General features: G+C 58.2%; 2 protein-coding genes across 7 annotated transcripts in view; both read left to right on the top strand.

The window, feature by feature from the left end:
- HNRNPUL1 (heterogeneous nuclear ribonucleoprotein U like 1) overlaps positions 1–4,748 on the top strand; it is a 36,107-nt gene extending 31,359 nt beyond the window's left edge. For all 6 annotated transcript variants that reach the window (XM_045782340.2, XM_045782505.2, XM_045782079.2 and 3 more), the window contains exons 12-15: positions 1–285; positions 1,375–1,664; positions 3,021–3,212; positions 3,786–4,748. In XM_045782340.2, coding sequence (XP_045638296.1) covers positions 1–285; positions 1,375–1,664; positions 3,021–3,212; positions 3,786–3,902 — 884 coding nt within the window. In that variant the 3' untranslated portion in view covers positions 3,903–4,748. The remainder of the gene's footprint in view (positions 286–1,374; positions 1,665–3,020; positions 3,213–3,785) is intronic.
- A 2,548-nt stretch (positions 4,749–7,296) lies between these two features.
- Positions 7,297–17,843, top strand: CCDC97 (coiled-coil domain containing 97). Its single transcript, XM_045782712.2, has 5 exons — positions 7,297–7,530; positions 11,218–11,673; positions 13,157–13,435; positions 13,861–13,990; positions 15,617–17,843. The coding sequence occupies exons 1-5, from the start codon at positions 7,485–7,487 to the stop codon at positions 15,735–15,737; spliced, it is 1,032 nt and encodes a 343-aa protein (XP_045638668.1). The 5' UTR covers positions 7,297–7,484; the 3' UTR covers positions 15,738–17,843.
- The last annotated feature ends 2,592 nt before the right edge of the window (positions 17,844–20,435 follow it).

Here is a 20,435-nt window from a genome sequence, read left to right on the forward strand (position 1 = left end):
CCAACTTCACATTGCCGGACGTCGGGGACTTCCTGGACGAGGTGCTGTTCATTGAGCTGCAGCGGGAAGAAGCAGACAAGTTGGTGAGACAGTACAACGAGGAAGGTCGCAAGGCTGGGCCACCCCCTGAAAAGCGCTTTGACAACCGAGGCGGTGGTGGCTTCCGGGGCCGCGGGGGTGGTGGCGGCTTCCAGCGCTATGACAACAGAGGCCCACCAGGGGGGAACCGAGGAGGCTTCCAGAACCGAGGGGGCGGCAGCGGTGGAGGAGGCAACTACCGAGGAGGTGAGACATCTCAAACAGAGATCTCTCGGCTTTTGGCTCCCGGGGCAGGGTTGGGCTTTGTGACTGCTTACTCAGTCAGCAGGTGAAATTTCCCTAGCAGCAGCTGTGGCCTGAATTCTGGTGGAGAACCGCAGTGAGTCCAGCTCTGGGCCCTTAGGGGAACTCTCCCACTGTCCTGCTTCCCTTGGGTGTTGCTCCTGAAGCCTGTGCCCCTTTGCAGGTCACTCTGGTGTCATTTTTGCAGCTCTTCCCTGCCATCTGACCATAAGCTCCTTAAGAAGAGCAGCCAAAAAAAAAAGAACAGCAGCCAGACTGAGTTTACTGCCAGTCTTGGGTTCCACCTCAGGACCTAGCGCAAGACAAATGTTAGGACTGTTTTGGTGTTTGGTGTTAAAAACAAATAGAGAAGTGGGCTGAAAGAGGCTAATTTGCTCAAGATTTGCCCAGCTGAATCCAGAGCTAGGACCACGTGGTCTGTCACTAAGTTCTGCTGTCTCTGAAGCAAAGTGTATGATCATGATTTAACTAGCACGCCCAACTCTGTTTCATTGTTGTGCTGAATAGTTCGGAGACACAGCCATGACCCAGACAGACATATCGGCCTATAGTGACAGTCCAGAGGGCTTCTGGGCTGAGTGGCAAAGCCTTGCATTAGTGTGAGCTTGGGTGACACCTGATCCAGCCTGGGAGGGAGCAGGCTCAGGAAAGGCTTCCCGAGACACCAGTGTCTAGGCTGAGGTCCAGAGACCGGTGGGAATTGGCAGGGGGAAGGGTTCTGGGCCCAGCCACAACTGCTCAAGGGCTTAGGAGAGACTGACCCATTTGACCAAGCCTGGGTGTTTAGTTTCCCTCTTCCGGTCTGTTCAACAGCTGTCGGGATGCTGGGGACACGGTAGAAATCCAAACAGCCCTGGTCCCAAGCTCACAGTCCGGTGGGCAAGACAATCGTGTCAGCAGACAGTGATGACTGAGTTATCAGGGCCACACGGGGGGCAGGCCCGGGGTCTGGGGAGACCCAGAGTGGAGCCCCGCTCCCGAGGGTCACCAGTTCAGAGTGACAGGGCCTCTCCCCTGGCTTTTCCGACGCAGGCTTCAACCGCAGCGGAGGTGGTGGCTACAACCAGAACCGCTGGGGTAACAACAGCCGGGATAACAACAACTCTAACAACCGAGGCAGCTACAACCGGGCTCCCCAGCAACAGCCGCCACCCCAGCAGCCGCCACCGCCGCAGCCACCACCCCAGCAGCCGCCACCACCACCCAGCTACAGCCCTGCTCGGAACCCACCAGGGGCCAGCAGCTACAACAAGAATAGCAACATCCCCGGCTCAAGCGCCAATACCAGCACCCCCACTGTCAGCAGCTACAGCCCTCCACAGGTGAGAGAATGTACGTGCGTGTGCAAGGCCAGAGGAGGTGGATCCGGGCAGTAGCCAACAGATGCTCTGGCCACGGCTCTCCACTCTTCCCTCCAATCCTGCCCTTCTTCCTGGCAGTGCTTTTGACTGCAGTGGACCATAGACATTCCTCCCAGACCCAGATAAATCGGGAACCGACCGTTCTCCGCCCTTCACGCTCGTGTGCTAGGAGTGTTGGCTGCTCCAGCAAGTGCATTTCTCTCAGTGGTGTCGCTGGCCTCCACTGAATCCCCAGGAAGGCACTTGATTGGAGTTACTTTTGCCTATGCTGGCAGAGGCTGACCCCCTTATCTCCAGCACATGGAGACAGGCCCTAAGCTTGGAAGGTCTTGTCTGGTGTCCTGAGAGCTTCACTCTGGAGCAGCTCCTGGCTCAGTTCCAGTTCTCCAAAAGCCGGTGCTCAAGCTCTGGAATGCACAGGCCCCATTAACCAGAGCAGTCCACAGCCATTTCCTGAGCGCCTTCCACATGCCAGACCTGGGGACAGCTGCCAAGAGACAGATGAATGGCTCCCAGTCCTCGTCTAACCAGAATGTTTCCTAGAACAGGATGGGTAGGCACGGATTCAAACCCCAGCCCCACAACATCTCGGTTCTGTAACCTTGCACAAACAGTTACACCTCTCTGGACCTCATGTTCTTTATAAAAGACTATAGAGTTGTTAGTAGAACTCATTTGCGAGGTTTGTTGTGAGGGATGGGTGGTATTTTAGTTTTGTGGGTAAGGCTCTGGGACTAGACAGACCGGAGGTCAAGTCCCAGCTCCACCACTTTTTACTGTGTGACTTGGGTCCACTCATTTCACCTCCCTGAGCTTCAACTTCCTTCTCTGTAAAATGAGGCTAGTGGAACGTGCCTCACAGAGTTGATGGGGGAATTAGAGGGGTTAGTGATATGGTCTGCACGTGGGAAGCACTTGGGAAATTCCTACCACTGTTCTCAGCAAATCTTCCCAAAACAACTACCACCATTTGTGGCGTGCCCAGTGGCTTGTGTACTCAAGCTGCCTGAATACGCAAGGCAATCGGAAGGGGTAGTTCTGTTGTAATTCTCATTTACAGGGGGAAAGAAAAGCAGTGGAATTTCAGGAGATGCTGTGTGCCTTGCTCCCCCAGGATCTTAGAGCTGGGAGTAGAGTCCAGAACACAACCCTGTTCCCTTCCCTGTCCCACCATGTCACAGAGCTGACCCATTTCCTCAGCCCTCAAACAGCCACCACCAGGGAAGTTCCTTTGTGGCCTGCTGCTTACAAAGGCCCTTCCTCCATCCCAGCTGAGCTGTTTCACAGCGTCCTGTTTTTTTTCCCCCCACTTTCCAGCCGAGTTACAGCCAGCCACCCTACAACCAGGGAGGTTACAGCCAGGGCTACACAGCCCCGCCACCTCCACCTCCACCACCACCTGCCTACAACTATGGGAGCTATGGCGGCTACAACCCGGCTCCTTACACCCCGCCGCCGCCCCCCACCGCACAGACCTACCCTCAGCCCAGCTATAACCAGTATCAGCAGGTAGGTGCCAGACTCGGGGTGGAGGCGTGGGGGGAGGTACGCATAAAGAGACTTCAGGAGACCCGCATGGTTGTGTATTCCCAGACCGGAGTCCCTGTTTATTCCTACAGAGGTGGGCTGGCCTTAGGCTGGCATTCACCGGATGTAGCCATTCCATTTGGTGAACACTTCTGCACTGGCTGCTAAGTAACTGGTATCCAAACCTCTTCTTCCCGGTGAAGCCACCAAATGGCATAGCAGGGCCTCCAGATCCTGCTTCAGCACCATGGCCAGTGTCCGTTCCCCTTGGCCATCATATCTGTTAAGTGTTTTGAATATGGTGTCTACCTATACCTGAAAGGACATTAGGTTGGCAAGCCAAGAGGTCTGGGCTTCAGTCCCTGACTCCCCACCCACGTGGCATTGGGTCAGTCACTTGTCCTCCCAAGGGACCTTGATTTCGCTGTCAGGGGACCCATGTGTTGGCTATTGTCGGTGCACTCAATCTCTGCCCTGGGTGAGAGTGGGGTCAAGACGGGAGCCAAATGTGGGTGTGGGTAAGGGCAACATGGTGCTCTTGGTTTCTCTCTCCAGTATGCCCAGCAGTGGAACCAGTACTATCAGAACCAGGGCCAGTGGCCACCATACTACGGGAACTACGACTACGGGAGCTACTCCGGGAACACACAGGGAGGCACAAGCACACAGTAGCCAGTGTGCTCCGGAGGCCCCTGCCGGCTTCCTCCACCAGCGCCCACCTCGGCCCCCTCGTCTACCCACACTGGGTCCTGTGGTGCTGGGGGACAGGTCATCCCAGGGCTGCCTCCTTTCAGCCCACTGCCTCCCCTCTGAGGGGCTTCTTCCCCAACACAGGGCCAGGCATTTTTCTCTGGATTCAAACAGGCAACAATGACCTTTTATTTTCTGTTTGTCCCCTTACCTTCTTCCTCCCCCTCCTCCTCTTCTTCCTCCTCTCTGCCTCCTTTTTGACTAAAGACGTCCCCCCTCCCCTTGGTCATACAGTGAGGCTACAGTGGCTGAGGGAGGGCCCCCTCTGCCCACCTCTCCCAGCCCTGCTCCAGCCCCTCAGCTTCCCAGACCCTCATGCAGTTGGTTGTACATTCTTCCAGGAGCTGTTTTACTGTCTACTTTTCAGGATTTAAAAAAAAAAAAAAAAAAATCAAAAACTTAAAAAAAAAAAACCACACACACAAAACCCCACAAGTTTAAAAAGCAAAATGCGGAGGGAGGAAGCAGTGACAGATATTTTTTGGTAATTATGCTTTTTTTTTTTAATATTTAGAATTTCTCTTTTTACTGTGGCTGTTGATATTTCATCAGGATAACCATTTCTTTGCTGAGTTCAGGTGACTGAGGAAGAGCCACGCCCTCAAAACAAAACACACACAAAACAAAACCACAGAATCATCTTTAACCTAACTTTTTATACGATGTCTCAGTTTCCCATAACCTTGCACACAAGCTTCTGTGTTGAGTTGAATTGTAACTGCTTTTTGTATTTGGAGAGAGTGTGACTATTGAACTTGAAACCTTTTATTCCGGGCGTCTTGGTAGTTTCTGGTGGGATTAAGCGGGCAAGAGGGAAGAAGGGGAGGTTGGGGGTGGGGGCTCCTTCCCTTCAGAACATGAAATTTCCCCCACCGCCTCCTCTCCAGAGGTCTCCCAGGTGCCAGACCTAAAGGTTTTTCCTACAATGATCCTCTGATTATTTTTACTCCCCCTTGACCCATATGTTTTAACAGGATTTTAACAAACTGCACTTATTAAGAAATGTGTTTGCTTTGTTTTGTTTTCTTTCAATAAATGACATGGCACCTCCTAGCAGGAAGGAAGCAGGGTTGAAACCCTGAAGTGTTACTGCAGTTGGCCTTTAATTGGGATGGGACCTTTTCGCAGGGGACATTATTTACTCATCCGTTAAACACTTACTGAAAGTTTCATGTGCCTGGCCCTGTTTTGGGAGCTGGGGATGCCCCCCTTAAACCTGGGGCTCTCCATTTAAAATCCACTAGTTCATTTTAAAGTGGTTCTCTGGTCCCTGCTCTTTCTGGTCCACTCAGCCCCAAATCTCTCCAGGAATTTGTGACTAGAAGACATGCAGGTCCCTCAGCAGAGGGCGAGGTAGGGCCAATGGGATGCAGACCAGGGCTAGAGTGTCACATTCATCATTGGGTGTGACTGCTCATCCACCCTGGTCCTGGCCTGGGTGCTGGACTTAGGACTGGTCCTACCTGCACTCCTGGATCCAGGCTAGCGGGGATTCCAGGAACTTCTTTATCCAGCCACTGTGTGTTAGGTACTTGCTCTGGGCCTCACTCTTTCCGGGCAGTGCTGGGGATACAGTGTGGTCAGGGCAGCCCTGAGCCCTCCTCTCACAGGTCTACCAGTCCAGAGATAATACAGACTTGTCATCAGATGGTGATAGCACCAAGTGGTCAGCTATGAAAGCCTGAGGGTGGGGAGTGTGGTAAGGGAAGGTGCTCCTGGAGAAGGGAATAATTTTTTAAGTAGCCAGGATAGAAGACTTCATGTTTGCTGTCTCCATATAGCCTAGTATTCTTTCCCAGCAACTGGAGTCATTTTATTCCCTCTGGATATGTGGTGTTCCTGGCCCCTTGTGAGGGACAATGCTGGGCCATAGGAGTGCCAGTTGAGCCCCATCCCTTTCCTTGTAGGAAGTACCTCAGAGCCTTATAAATGGGACACAGGCTCCAAAAGGAGGAAGGCTGGCTAGTTTGAGGTCAGGGATGAGGCATCTGAATGTGAGATGGAGCCAAAATTGGTGGCTGGCTGGGCTAAAAGGGACCCTAGAGTGCCCCTGTCTGCCTGTTCAGGGAGAGCAGGAGGGGAAGGGCCTCAGGTCTCTGGAAAGTCCCCTTCCTTGCTGGTCCACGTGTTGGGCAACAGCACCCTCTGCTGGCCTCTCTGAGTAATCTGTCTTAAACTTAGTTCCCACCTCTCTGTGGCAAATGGGCCTCTAGGTCCCTGATCCTGGCAATGCAAATAGGAAGTTATTTCTCTGCTCCTGTCCACAGTGTCAGGATCATTGCACCAGCTTCCTCACAGATCTCCCTTGCCTCCAGTCCCTTTCCCTCATGCTTTCCCCCCTCCCGCCTGCTACCGAAGGATAAAAGAGCTCAAGCTACTTAGTGCAGCTTATGAGGCCCTGTGTGCCTGACCCCTGGTGACCTCTCTGGCTTCATATTTTGCTGCTCCCCCTTTGAACTTCAGATCGATGGTTCTGGGGGAGTCACAAATCTCTCAACCAAATGCCATCAACTCCGCTTTGGAAAAAGCACGTGTACATGGAATTTTGCATAAATATTCAAGAGGTTCTCAAATTCTCTGCAGCCCAGTGGTGGCCTTCAAGTTAGAACTTTTTCATTCCCTGAACACCTTGAAGTCTTTGCAGTAACCAGAAAATACCCATGCCTGCTTTGCGCTCTGGGTTTTTGCCTCGCCTTTCCTGCTGCCTGAAACCTTCCTCTTTAGTTCCTGCTCACCTTTCAGGTCTCAGCTTGGATGTCCCCTCCTCCTAGAAGGAAACCTTCCCTGACCCTTTAGGCTGGGGTGGACAGCCCCATCAGAGCCCGGGCCATTCAGGGTGGTCACTTGGGATATGTCTGTCCACTTTGTTGGTAATACACCTGAATGAGTCATTACCCAACACCTAGAGCAGATCAGGACCAGGGTTGTCCCCCTCCACATCTGCAAATTCGTAGGGTCCTGGAACACAGTGGGAAGTTCTATCTGAGCTCACCACCCATCTCATGCTAGCCAGGGGTTGGCTTTGATCACAAGCAAGAAATAAAGCTTAGTAGATATTCTTTGAGGTTGTGAAGGAAAAAGGGATGGATTGGAGACTAAACCAAAGCACAAACCCTCAAGAGGCTCTGGACGGTGGCCATTCAACATTCAACCGTCCATTCCAGAAGTAAGCATGCCAGGTTCTGGTGTCCCAGCAGGGAACAGGTTGACGATGGTTCAGATCCCTCCTGGTGCAATTCCGTAGCAGATCAGATGGGGGCGGGGGGGGGGGGGCGTGGAAGAGCCTCGGGCCCGGGCACCCTTTAAGTTCCCGGCGGCGGGCGGGACCTGAGGGATATGCGCATGCGTAAAGGAGGTCCGCCTTCGCCCCCGGAACTGTTGTTTCGGGCTTGGCGGAGCACCGGGCGCCCCCGGAGTGTGCTCAGCCGGAAGTTGCCGCTGAGGGTCTGGGCCCGGAGTCGGCGGCCAGATCCTACCGCGGCGGCTAACTAGGACAGATTTGGGATGGAGGCCGTGGCGACCGCGGCGGCGGCCAGGGAACCCGATGAAGGTGAGGCCCCGGCCGCGGGGAGTCGGCGGGAGGGTGGGGCTGCGGTGTCACTGGGAAATGATTCCCCGTGGGCGCGCAGGAGGACTCTTTATAGGGGGACACCTGCCCTCAGGTTTATCAGTCCCCTTCGCCGCTTTGTCCAGGTTAATCCCTCTCGTTGCGAGCTGCTGTCCTTTACGCCGTACGCTCCCCCGAAATTAACCTCTTCCAAGTTCCAGGCCAGCCCTTTCCCTGTACCAGGGTAACCCGATTCCTTACCAGGCTAACTCTCGGGCCAACAGAAACCTGCCCCGTCCCGGCTGAGTCCCAGTGTCCAGTCAGCCCTGCCTCTCAGTTACCTCCCCTGCATCACACTGACCCTTCCCTTGCACCAGGCTGACCTTCCTCCTGTCCCACGCAAACTCTGCTTATTCCAGATTCACAGCTCCCCCATTTCATTCTCATTACCCTTCCCCCAAAGTCCACAGTGCTCTCTGCCTCCTCGGGTCCTTAATCCGTTTCTGTGCTCCCTCCACCTCTGTCCTTTGCATTTTTAACCTCTTTATTTCTCCCGATGCCTTCCCATCAGTATCTAAAACGCTTTCGTTTTGCTCATCTTAAAATTTCATCCTGGGACGCCTAGGTGACTCGGTCGGTTAAGCGTCTGCCTTCAGCTGGGGTCATGATCCCAGGGTCGTGGAATCGAGCCCCGTGTGGGCTCCTGGCTCGGCGGGGAGCCTTCTTCTCCCTCTGCCTCTGCCTGCTGCTCCCCCTGCTTGTGTGCTCTTTCTCTCTGTCAAATAAATAAAATCTTTAAAAGTTAAAATAAAATTTCATCCCGCTGCTTCAGTCATCCCAGGTGGGGCGAGGTGTGGTTGGGAGGTTGGTTGAAACATCACTGGCCAAGAATTGGTCCTTGTTGAAGCTGGATGGTGGGTATATGGGGTGGGGGTGGGAATATGGTTGTATTCTCTACATTTGTGCATGTTGGAAATTTTCCATTAAAAAAAATGTTTTAACCTAAAAAGAAAGTCTTTCCCTCAGTTCCATGCACCTTCCAGATACCAAAGATACCATGTATCTTCTCCAGAGTCATCCACACCTGCCTCCGTTTCCTCACCTCCCACCCACTTGCATTCTGGCTTTTACCTCCAGAAACTGCTCTGATCAAAGCTGTCGGTGGCTTCCCCCGTGTAGTTAAATGGAGTCACCCCATTCAGGTTTTCTCTTACAAGACTACTTGTAGAATTCAATGCCATTGACCCCTCCATCCTTCTTGAAAGTTTTCCCTTGCTTGCTTGCTTTTTTTTTTTTTTTTAAGATTTATTTATTTATTTTAGAGCGAAAGAAGGAGAGAGTGGGGGGAGGGGCAGAGGGAGAGAATCTTCGAGCAGACTCCCCACTGGGCAAGGAGCCCACAGCCCGACTCAGGTCTCCATCTCACAACCCATGAGATCATGACCTGAGCCGAAACTACCAGTTGGACGTTCAACCTGCTGAGCCACCCAGATGCGCCCCTTGGTTTCTGTGACACCACTCTTTCCCTTTCCCTTCCTCTCTCTCAGGCTCCTCCCGCTCAGCCTCCATCAGTTTCCTATGGCTGCTGCAGCAGATGTCGACAAGCCGGGGGCAGGGCGCTTAGAACAAGAGAAATTTATTCTCTCACAGTTTTGAAGGCCAGAGGTCTGAAATCAGTACCACGAGGCTGACATCAAGGTGTTAGCAGGACTGTGGAGGGCTCCCTCAGAGGCGCTTCCAGCTTCTGGTGGCTCCTGGCGTTCCTTGGCTTGTGGCCGCATCACTCTGATCTCTGCTTCTGTCTGGCTTCACGTGGCCTTCTCTTCTGTGTCTGTCCAGTCTCCCTCGGACTCTCTCTTATGGACACTTACATGACATTTAGGGCCCACCTGGACAATCCAAGATAATCTCCCTGTCCCAAGATCCTTACTTCCTCACATCTGCAGAGACCCATTTTTTGGCCATCAGCAGTAACACAGGCTCCAGGAATTAAAACGTGGCTGTCTTTTAGTGGCCCATTTTGTAGCCTTTCACGGCCTCCTTCACAGGCATGGCTTCTCCCCATCCAGGAGGGGCTCTTTCCTAGCCCACTCTTCTCTTCTCGCTCACACACTCCCCTCGCGCTCCCCGTGACCTCTTGTTTGCTTAGGCTTTGGTTCTTGTCTTGGCTCTGCCGTCTTCATAGCTCTGTCCCCAGCCCTGCATTTTTCTCCTGAGAAATCTCTAGCCCCACGGAAGAGCAGTCTCTTCGATGTCTCCCCTTGGATATGCCCTGGGCCTGTCCTACCTTTCATGTCTGAAACTGGCCTCAGAATCTCCCCCCACCCCCAGATCCGCTCCTCGTCCGTGACTGTCTCAGGGACAGTTTGACTAGTCCCCAGACCAGAGCCCTGGACCTGAACTGGATGCATCCCCCGCCTCCCAGCCCTTCAGCCCCAAGGCTTGTCTCCTCTGCCTCCTGAGCATCTTTCGAACCACCACCCGTTCTATGCCCTCCTCCACAGCCCCTGCCCAGTTCTGTCTTCTCTGGTCTCAGCGATTAAAACCCTCCCTGAAACCCACTGCACTCGTAACCCTCCCCCCCTCCCTCTTCCCCGCCGCAGCCAAGCTGCCCAAAGGAGTGGCCTGTACTTTCTGTCTTCTCTTATTTCCTGCCTGCTCAGCCTCACTCCGGTTCCCACACCTTTTGAGAAACAGCTCTCGACATGGTCTGCCTAGCACCCAGCTTGCCCGTTACCAGCACCCATGTTGTCTTTGACCGTCCTGGCTCCCCCACCACACTGGCTGTTTCCTGAGGGCAGGCGTTGGGCTGGTGTTGGGCTGGCTTGCTCCCGTGGATCCTCAGCATGGCCCAGCGCAGGGCCTCGCACAGATTTAGAGTTGCTGAAGAGTGGCTGCATGAATGTGTGAAGGAGCAGGACAGAGAGAGGGAATGAGTGAACAATTTAGTGGATGCATTAGTGATTTTGTGAACAGGTGAAAAGGCAAAGAATTGTGTGAGTCAGTGAATGAGGTGGCAAAGGCCCAAGTAAACTCACCAAGCACACTCCTGCCTCAGGGCCTTTGCACTGGCTATTCCCGTTCCATAGAACTCTCTTCCCCCAAAAATGTCACGGCTCAGTCCCTCACCACCTCAGGTCTACTGTAATGTCACTTCTTTGGCAAGGGCTTCTCTGACTGCCCCATTTAAAATTGCCGCCTGGGCCGCCTGGGTGGTTCAGTCGGTTAAGTGTCTGACTCTTGGTTTCAGTTCAGGTCATGATCTTGGGGTTGGGGGATTGACCCCCACATGGGGCTTGTGCTCAGCACAGAGTCTGCTTCAAATTCTTTCTCCCTCTCTTTCTCCCTCCCTATCCCCTCCCCTTTCTCTCTGAAATAAATATATTGCAGCCTGCCCCCCAACTGACCCCATTCCCTCCTTCTTCCCTCTTCATTTTTCTCCATAGCTCTTGGGACCACCCAAGAGACTGTACGTTTGCTAACACATCATATGTTTTCAGCAATTGCGTTTTTCACTGTCCGCGTCCCCTACTAAAATGTCAACTTTGTGCTTACTGTGGTCTCTTTGGGACCTGGAACAGTGTGCAGGACATAGTAGGTGCTCAGTAAATGTAAAATGAGTCTTTTCCACCCACTCCACCTCCCCTGCACTCCCATCCCAGGACTAACACATCTCCCCTCTCCCCACAGGCTGCACACAGCCCAGTACTGGGCACTGGGGGGAGCTGAGCTGGACGCCGGTCCCACCCAGACCCCAGGACAAGGCGGAAGCCACAGAGGGAGCCCCAAGGGCCCCAGATGATGATGCCCCCGGGGCTGAGAACGCGGCGGTGAGTGCCATGCTGCGCGCCGTGGCTGCCAGCCGCCTGCCCGTGTGCAGCCAGCAGCAGGGCGAGCCTGACCTCACCGAGCGGGAGAAGGTGGCCATCCTGGGCCAGCTGTACCATGAGAAGCCGCTGGTGTTCCTGGAGCGCTTCCGCACGGGCCTCCGCGAGGAGCACCTGGCCTGCTTTGGCCACTTGCGCGGCGACCATCGTGCAGACTTTTACTGCGCCGAGGTGGCCCGGCAGGGCCGTGCCCGACCCCGCACCCTGCGCACCCGCCTGCGTAACCGGCGCTACGCTGCTCTGCGTGAGCTCATCCAAGGTGTGGGGACAGGTGGGCTGGGCGGGTGGGGAGACCGAGGCAGAGGAAATAAGAACTAAGGATGCAAGAGTGGAGACATGGACAGAGGTCCTGGGAGAGAAGTTTTGAGACAGGGACACAGGGAGGTTGAAACAGTAGCGGGAAGCGATGAGACAAGACAGGTGGAGACAGACAGGAACCCAGGGAAGAGAATGGAACAGGCACTGAGAAGGGTCAGAATTTAGTAGATGACGCAAGTGCCATTTCAAGTCAGTGGGCCACAGACACACAACCCAGCACTGTGATAAGTGGTTATCCCTCAGGAAAACGAGATTCCCTCCCTCACACCATACACAGAGGTGCTGAGGAAACCCAGGAGAGTGTGTCTGTGACCCGGGACACAAAGTCCCTCTGAAACAAGGCACGCATGTGGAAGGCATGAAGGAAAACACCGATACGTTCTTGCCTGTAGCATAATTACGAGCATCTTTGTGACCAGAGACACCAGAACTAAAGTTGAAAGATCAGAGCAAACGAGGCAGAGAGTGAGTGAAGATTCCGGTTAGCGAGAAGACGCAGACCCTAGAGCCATGGAGTTGGAGAGGGTGGGATGCAGCGACAGGTCGTGAAGAAGGATGGAAGGAGGAGGGATAAATGAATGGGGGGTGAGGTGACAGACGGGCAACCCAGGAGAGACAGGTGGGCGGAGGCGGAGCGGCAGAAACAGAGCCAGGGAAACGGAGGGAGAGAAACAGAATATGGTGGGAAACACAGGACAAGGACGACCACAGACCCCAGTGCTGCAGAGGCCGGGATTCTGGGCAGATTCTCGCCCTGGGCTCTGAAGGCGGGGCTGGGACCAGTGGGTGGGAGGGACCAGGCAGGTTTAAGGGTTTTCTGAGGGACAGAGCCACCTGCAGGAACAGGCAACCAGGGGAGACGGGAAGGTCCCGGGTTTGGGGGTGGCGGGGAGCCAAGCCCACCCGAGGGACAGCTGCAGAGGAGAGTACTCTGGGAAAAGGTGAGGTCTGGGGTCTGGAAGACCGCCAGGGGTGCCCACATCTGGCACGTCCAGCTGCATGCACAGACAGCCACATGTGACCCCTGCCTGTGGCCTGCACGCTGACTCGCATTCACCCCCAGACACGCGCACAGGAGGGTGGGCACACCTGTGTGTCCACGCACAGCGATGGGCAGGGACGTATGAACTCTGCCGGGCACCGTCGCGCACAGGCCCCAGAGCACCAGCGCCTCGGCGGACATGGTGTCCACAGCTGAGCGTGCGCTACAGGGCCGATGATGCGCACATGCCTGACGCACGCACAAGTACTCGCGGCCACGTGACCTCAGGCCCCTGCGTCCTCTCCCGCCTGAATGTGCACGCACAGGCTTGCACTTGTGCATGCATGGCTTCCTACGAGCACGGTCGCGGACCCGTGTCTGCTCAGACAGGCTCACCCCGCACCCAGACCGCTGAGCCCGTGCGCGCCCTGTCTCGGTACAGGCGGCGAGTACTTCAGTGATGAGCAGATGCGGTTCCGGGCCCCGCTGCTGTACGAGCAGTACATCGGGCAGTACCTAACCCAGGAGGAGCTCAGTGCCCGTGCCCCGGCCCACCAGCCACCCAAGCCGGGTGCCCTTGGCACCCCCGCCTGCCCGCTCTCTGATCTGCTGCTCCAGTCCTACCAGGAGCGGGAGCTGCAGCAGCGGCTGCTCCAGCAGCAGGAGGAGGAGGAGGCCTGCCTGGAGGAGGAAGAAGAGGAGGAGGACGGTGATGAGGAAGGTGAGGGCCGGGACTAGGGGGCTCCCAGGCTGGGCCCCCGACTGCAAGAGTAGACCACGCGTCCCTCCCCTGCCTGCCCTGAGTGCTCAGGCTCTTCCCAGTCCTTCCAGCATCTCTGCCCCCCCCCCCAAAGGCACCCAGCAATCGCTCCCCTCCAGGCCAATGCTCGTGCCGTTCTCTCTGCCAAGAATGCCTTCCCCTCGCCACCGTCCAGGTAGCAGCTCCTGACCCTGTTCTCCAGCCTCCGGAGCACTGTACTGTCATTGTGTGTTTGGCGTGTGGCCCGGGGCAGCAGGACCGGGCCGTTTGGTCACCACTGTGTTACCATCCCACCAGCACAGAGGAGCGGCTCTGCTCGGCCGTGTGCTCAGCCCCTCCCCGAGTGTACCGCTCATGTCCCCCGCTGTGGGTGTCCGCCCCTACAGACCAGAGCCCTGGCAAAGACTCGGAGGCCTGGGTCCCCGACTCAGAAGAGAGGCTGATCCTGCGGGAAGAGTTCACCAGCCGGATGCACCAGCGCTTCCTGGACGGCAAGGACGGGGACTTTGACTACAGGTGACGCGGGCCCCACCCCCCAGCCCCCAGCCCAGCCCCCCACGGCCCGGCTCAGATGGCGTGAGGGTTTCAGATGAACCAGAGATCAGCGGGCGTCCTTGGACGTGCTTTGTCCTTCTCTGAGCAGCAGTCCCCTCACCTGAAGAAGGGACTGCGCAGGGCTGACGGTCGGCTCAAATGTGACAAAAGACCGAACTATTTCCATTCGGGTGAGTGGTGGTGGCCTGGTAGGTAGGATGCCACCGCCCCAAGCCCCCCAGGTGCCCCCAGGCACACCAGCTTCTTCCACAGGCCCCCAGACCTCCCTGCGCTTCAGGAAGTGACCGCTGGCAGGGTTAGTGTCTTGCACAGAGGGGCCTGTGGTACCCGCCCCTGCAGTCTGCCTGCTGTCCCACTGTAACCCCAGGGCGAGACATACGGCCACTGCTCTGGGAAGGATCTTGCCATCAGTATCGGAGTCAGAGATAACAGGCTTTGACAACTGAGGCCGTCTTGCCTGGTTGGGTGTGCCAGCTGAGGGGGGGACACCGTTACCACGGCCCCCGGGCACACCCGCGGCCTGATCTAGCCCCCCCCCCCCGCCATCACCTCTGGAGGCAAGTCAAGCTGGGTGGAGCCTCTTGGCCCGAGTTCCCACACAAAGCGGGGTGCAGAGTGCTTGGGCCGTGGGGAGCCCCCAGAAAGCAGGTGCCTGTGAGGCACTTGGGCCTGGCGTGAGGCATAGAGATGAGGGGAACCGAAGCCCACCCCCTCTGGAGGGCAGTGGCTGGGCAGCAGGGCCAGCGGGTCCCTCTTCTGCCTTCAGCCAGCGTGCCGCTGAGCACCTGCTGTGGCCAGACGCCGGGGGTGAAGCGGCAACCACAGCCAGCGAAGGGGTTCCCTGCCCTGAAGGGAGCCCCACTCTAGTGAGGAAGCAGGAGTATTTAGCATCTCGTGCTGAGGGGGCCGTAAGGAGAATGAAAGCAGGGTCTGGGGGCGGGGGGTTGGGACGAGGCGGCTGTCTGCGCAGGTGACGTTTCGGCAAAGACGTGCAGGATGGGAGGGGTAAGTGACCTGAATATCTGGGGTCAGAGTGTTCCTGCAGGGGAACAGCAGGGGCAGGGGTCCTCTCGACAACTGAGCATCCCTTGTCACCTTAGGGCAGACATTCCTCAGCACTGTTGGCCTTCCGGGCCAGATCGTTCTTCGTGTGGCGCATTGGCCTGTGCGCGGTGGCGTATGGAACAGCGTCCCTGGTGTCGAGTCGCTGGGTGCCAGTAGGAGCCCCCCAGTTGTGACAACCAGAATGTCTCCAGTTTATTCCCACGTGTCCCCTGAGGGGCAGACTCCTCCTGGTTGAGAAGCACTCTCTGGGGAACGTGGGTCCTCCCGTCCCCACATCTTCCAGCTTTTTGAGAGAAACCAGAAGTTTTTACGTAGAATCTCTGCTTTGGAAAATGTTGCCTTTTGTGTGAAGCCCTGAGAGACTCCAGTGCTGCCCCCCCACCCAGGGGGCAGCTCCCAGTTAGAGCCGCCGGCGGGTGGCCTTTGACCCTGGGGGCCGCAGCTCCTCTCTAAAGGGTGAGAAGCAGCGAGGCTGAGGCCGGGCCCAGAGAGCCGGCCCCTGACAGCCCCCTCCCCCTGCAGCACCGTGGATGACAACCCCGACTTTGACAACCTGGACATCGTGGCGCGGGATGAGGAGGAGAGGTACTTCGACGAGGAGGAGCCCGAGGACGCGCCCAGCCCGGAGCTGGATGGGGACTGAGGGCTGCGGCCGCCCACCCCGCCCGTGACTCTGTCTAGGGGACAGCCGCACTGCCTCTGGTGCCATCCCAGCCGACTCCCTGCCCCCTCTGTGTGCGGGGTTCCCTACCTTCCCTCCCTACTCTCCTCACCCCTGTCTCTCGCTGTCTCTCTGGCTCACTCGCTTTTTCTCCCTGCCTTTCCGTCTCTTGCTTTCTGCATCCGTCTCCCTCTCCCTGCACCTCTTTACTCTCTGCCTTTCTGTCCCCTTCCCTGCACCTCAGTCTCTGTCCCCACGACAGGGCCCAGGCTGAACTTCGTCCCCTTGACCGAGGCCAGCGGGCCCTTCGTAGCTGGAGCCGGCCAGGTCGACGGCAGTGCCCAGTGTGGGGTCTGGGTGAGCCCCCAGCTTCACCCCCGGCCTCTGCCTATTTCTCCACTTCTAGTGCTGGTGCAGCTCGCGCCTCTTGAACGCTGTTTCGTTCCTGTCTCCTTCACCCTCGCTCTGGGCCTCTGGCTCTCCCCAACTGTACGCTCCCATCTTGGCCTCCACGCCGCCTCCGGCCCTCTGTCTGCCTCTCCGCCTTTCTCTCTCTGGACATGTTGTCCCGCCACCCCCAGCCTGGCTGCTGTGGGCAGCAGAGCCCTGACTGCTGAGGAAGGAGGCCTCGCTGGGCTGGCTACCAGCTGTCACCTCTCCCTCAGGACCCAGACTTGGGAGGGGGGTGCAAAGGCAGCACTGGGGCCACGGGCCTGCCAGCTTGGGTGTGGCAGGAGGGGGCATGGGGAGGAGGGCTCTCCCCACTCAGCCCCACCGGCCCCTCTCTTTCCCCAGCCGCAATGTTCCTTTCCTTCACTTCCTCCGCCTCCTTCTCCCTCTCCTGTTTACACTCCCCAAATACGCACAGGCTGTTATCATGGGTCCTGAGTCATCCCACACACAGCTTGCCCCAGCATCCCTGCCCCCAGCTGGCCACAGGGCCCGCCCCGCAGAGCCCCCTGCCGCCCCAGGCTAATGGGAGCCAGATGGCCTCCCGGTGACTCAGCCACTGGCCTGTGGGAACCCAGGCGTCCCGCCTTCCCATGCCCCCACACCCGGCTCCTGCTTCCCCCAGTAGACACGCACATGGAGAAGGGCTCAGCTGCTTGCAGGGAGGGCCATGGGCCACGGGTCCGAGAGGTGGGGCCTGGGGAGCCCTCACTCCTGGGAGCCAGCATGATGGCACCCCGCCATAGCCAAGCCTGAGGGACCCTCAAAACCACCTCCTCGGGCACAAGGCCCAGAGTAAGGGGAGACCCTGAGGCCTCCTGGGGCCACCACTCTTGACCCCTGGACCTCAGCTGTGCCCTGTGGGTCAAGCAGGACTAGGGCCAGACACAGAAAGTGAGAGCTGGCCTAGAGGCCGAGGGGCATTCACACGGAGAGACTGTTAAGTATGGAAGCTTCTGGTTACTGAGCACTTCTGTCCTTTGCCGGGCCCGGCGCCACACTGAATTCTCCAGACAACCCTGTGAACTAGGGACTCGCCTCCGTTCCGTAGGTGAGTCAGGGCAGGCCAGAAGGGGGCTGTTAGTCGTTCGAGGCCGCACAGCCAGCGCAGATGAAAAACCCGGGCTAGAACCTCCCAGGTCCTGGAGGCCATCCTCCTAGGCTGCGTGTCAGCTGTCCAGTCAGGGCCAGTCAGAGCGGACAGATGCACGGACTTCCTCGGGAAGACCGAGGAAGAGCTGCGGAGGGCGATACCAGCAGCCAGGCTTCGGGGGCCCCCTCCCATGCGTTCGGCGCCACCCTGCACACCGGCTTGGAACCGTCTCCATGGCGTGGAAGTCAGCACCTGGACCAGAACCATCGCGGCGCTCCGCTCGGCACAAACTGTCCACACTGCGGCCTCAGCTCCCAGAGAAGCCCAGGATCGGCCGGCCCAACGCACACTTGGAGAGTCCGAGGACCAACGGTGTTTGCCCCCGGGTACGTGTGCGCACCCGCAGTCCCAGAGAGCTTTCTAACCGGGGAGCAGCCCCGGGTGATGTGCGCGGTTTTCGTCCGTCTGTCATTTGATCATTAATGTTGTTTGTGATATACTTTGCCGGACATAGATTTGTTCATAATAAAGTGATGAGAGAAACAGCCGCTGAGTCAGAATTAGGGTTAGTCAGATGGCGGAGACAGGAGCGTCGGCCGCGGAGACAGAGGTGGGGCCAGTCAAGAGGGCCTGCGGGAGACACACCCCCGACACAGCCCCCGCGGCTACAACCCGGACGTGCCCCGGGGGGCGCCTGGCCCTCTGCCCCCAGCCCTGGGTCGGGGTGGACGGAGAGGCTGAGTCAGGAAGGGAGGGCCCGCTGGGGGAGAGCCCCTCCGTGGGCTTCCGGCCCCCACCCCGTCTCCCGTCTGTCCTCCTGGCTGCCACCCGCACCCCGTCTGACCCCCCTGCCTGTCCTGCCCTCTCATCCTGTCCCTCCCACCGCTGCCCCGCTGCCCTTCTCCCTCTCTCCCTCCTCTGCCTTGCCTCCTCTTGTGCCTCCGCACCTCTGGCTGCCCGAATGTCCCATCGCTTCCCACCTCCCTTCTCAGCCCCCCGCTCTTCCCCCGTCAGGCCTGCCCAGGAACTCCGCCACCTCTGGCTTCCCTCCTGCTCATAGCTCCACACCGGCCCCTGCGCCTCCGTGACCATTCCTGTGGCTCCCTCCTGGAGTCTCCACCCCCACGTCTCCCTCTCCCTGAGGTGCCTGGCCTGCCCCCTCACTCCCTGCCCCCGGCCCCTCTTCTCCGTCCCCCAGACCCTGGGAAGCCCCGTGAGGACGTCCAGAGGGTCACTAGGGGCCCCGGGAGCCCAGGATGAGGGGTTGCCGCCACACCCCCATCCAGAAAGGGGGCGGGAAGGGGCAGTGAGGCTGTGGCCTGTCTGGCCAGAAGGAAGTGTCTGCGCTGTGGCCTGGTCACCCCCCCGCCCCCGGGACCTGCCGGGCTGCCGCCGCCCCCGGGCTGGAGCAGAGTAAACACAGCCGCCGGCAGCTGGGATATTTATACCGAGGTCCGGGCGCGGGTCCAGTGCCCACCACAGCCCCTGCCCTGCCCTCCCGCCACAGCCAGCCCCGAGCCAGCGTGGCACCAGCCGGCAAGGGGACACACCGCAGACGCAGCCTCCACTCAGCACAGAGGCCACTGGGCGTGTCGCTCGGGATGCCGGTGGCTTCCCTGGGGACACACCATGCCCCCTCCTGCCCTGGAAACACCACACAAAATACGGACCTGCAGGACACCACTGAAAACTCAAAACACCTCGAAGATCACGTGATGCGAGAACGAGAAACCCACACAACAGCTCACACACCCAAGTCACCAGCCCACAAACGGGGAGACTAAATGCAAACACCATCTGCTCATGGAGCTGAGGACACCGGTCCCTGAATGGACACACACTCACACAAACACATGAGGAGGATGACAGCAAGCATGTTGGAGACACACCCCACAGACACAACGTGCTCGGAATACCAGCGAGGCGCACGCCGGTCACAAACCTCCCCCAGAAACAAGCCGCCCACACACACACACACACACATGCACTGAAAACACAGCCCAGCCAGCAAACACAGCACAAGCGCTCCTGGAAACACACCTCCCTCACAGACACACAAACACGCACAGAAAACATCCACACTCCGAGTCACACTTACTGAAGACTGCACACATTTACGCCCAGAGAACAACAGCAAAGATGTTGAGAAAAAATGCCGACACACAGCGCGCCCCCGGGATACGACCCACTCCCACACACAGACTTGCTGCAACACAGTGTCATGTCACAGAGCTCAGGGAGGACACTTGGACCCACGCGCTGCACAGACACACGAGGGGACACGTGCTGGGGACGCACGCTTGGACAGAAGCTGTCCACACTCTACACAGCCAGGGGGTGCCGGCTGATGTGTTAGAAACCCCCATGCTGGACACACACAGGTCACAGCACGGGGCTTGCAGACACACACACACACACACACACACACACACACACACAGACGGGTCCTGAATATGTTCAAATCTACATTAGAAACACAAAAGACACCACCAATCATGAGGTTGCGGGGGAAGGGGCTTTCTCTCTCAGCCCCCCTCCCCCCCCTTGCTCTCCCCACTCCTTCCCCCGGACCCAGCTCCCAGGCCTGTCTGGGGGAGGGGGCAGGAAGGCCTGAGCTGGCCTCCCCGGCCCAGCTTCCTGCCCCGTGGGGGCTGGACGGGAAGCTGGGGCTCCAGCCGGAACCCAGGCTCCCCCCACGACTTCCCTCCCCTCCCGGGGCTGCCCTCGGGTGGGGGAGGGGAGCAGGGCTCCCCGAACCCCGGTCCTGCCCCCGCGCTTGGGCGCTGGGCCAGGGGGCCAGGACTCCCTTGTCCCCACGGGGCCTGGCCCCCCCCCGCGGGGCCGGGGCTGCTGGGTACAGAGCTGGGGCCGCCCGCAGGCAGTCCAGGAAGGTGCTGAGCCCGCAAGTTTCCCTTCCTGGGAGGCCTCCGCGCCAACTCAGCCAGGCGGGCAGGTGGGCGGGGTGTGTCACGAGGGCGTGGCGAGGGCTCAGGCGACCGCGGGGTGTGCAACCCCGGGTGTGCGGCCAGGACTTGTCCTCGGGCCCAGGCACGGGCTGGGCGTGCGAGGGCCGCGACCCTGGGGGTGTGTCTGGGTGTGTGGGACTGCTCCGTCTGGGACCCGGGGTGTGACAGCGT

The sequence above is a fragment of the Ursus americanus genome, chromosome 21 (genome assembly GCF_024610735.1).
Source record: "Ursus americanus isolate L20-20 chromosome 21, mUrsAme1.1.p, whole genome shotgun sequence".
Taxonomy (NCBI): Eukaryota; Metazoa; Chordata; class Mammalia; order Carnivora; family Ursidae; genus Ursus; species Ursus americanus.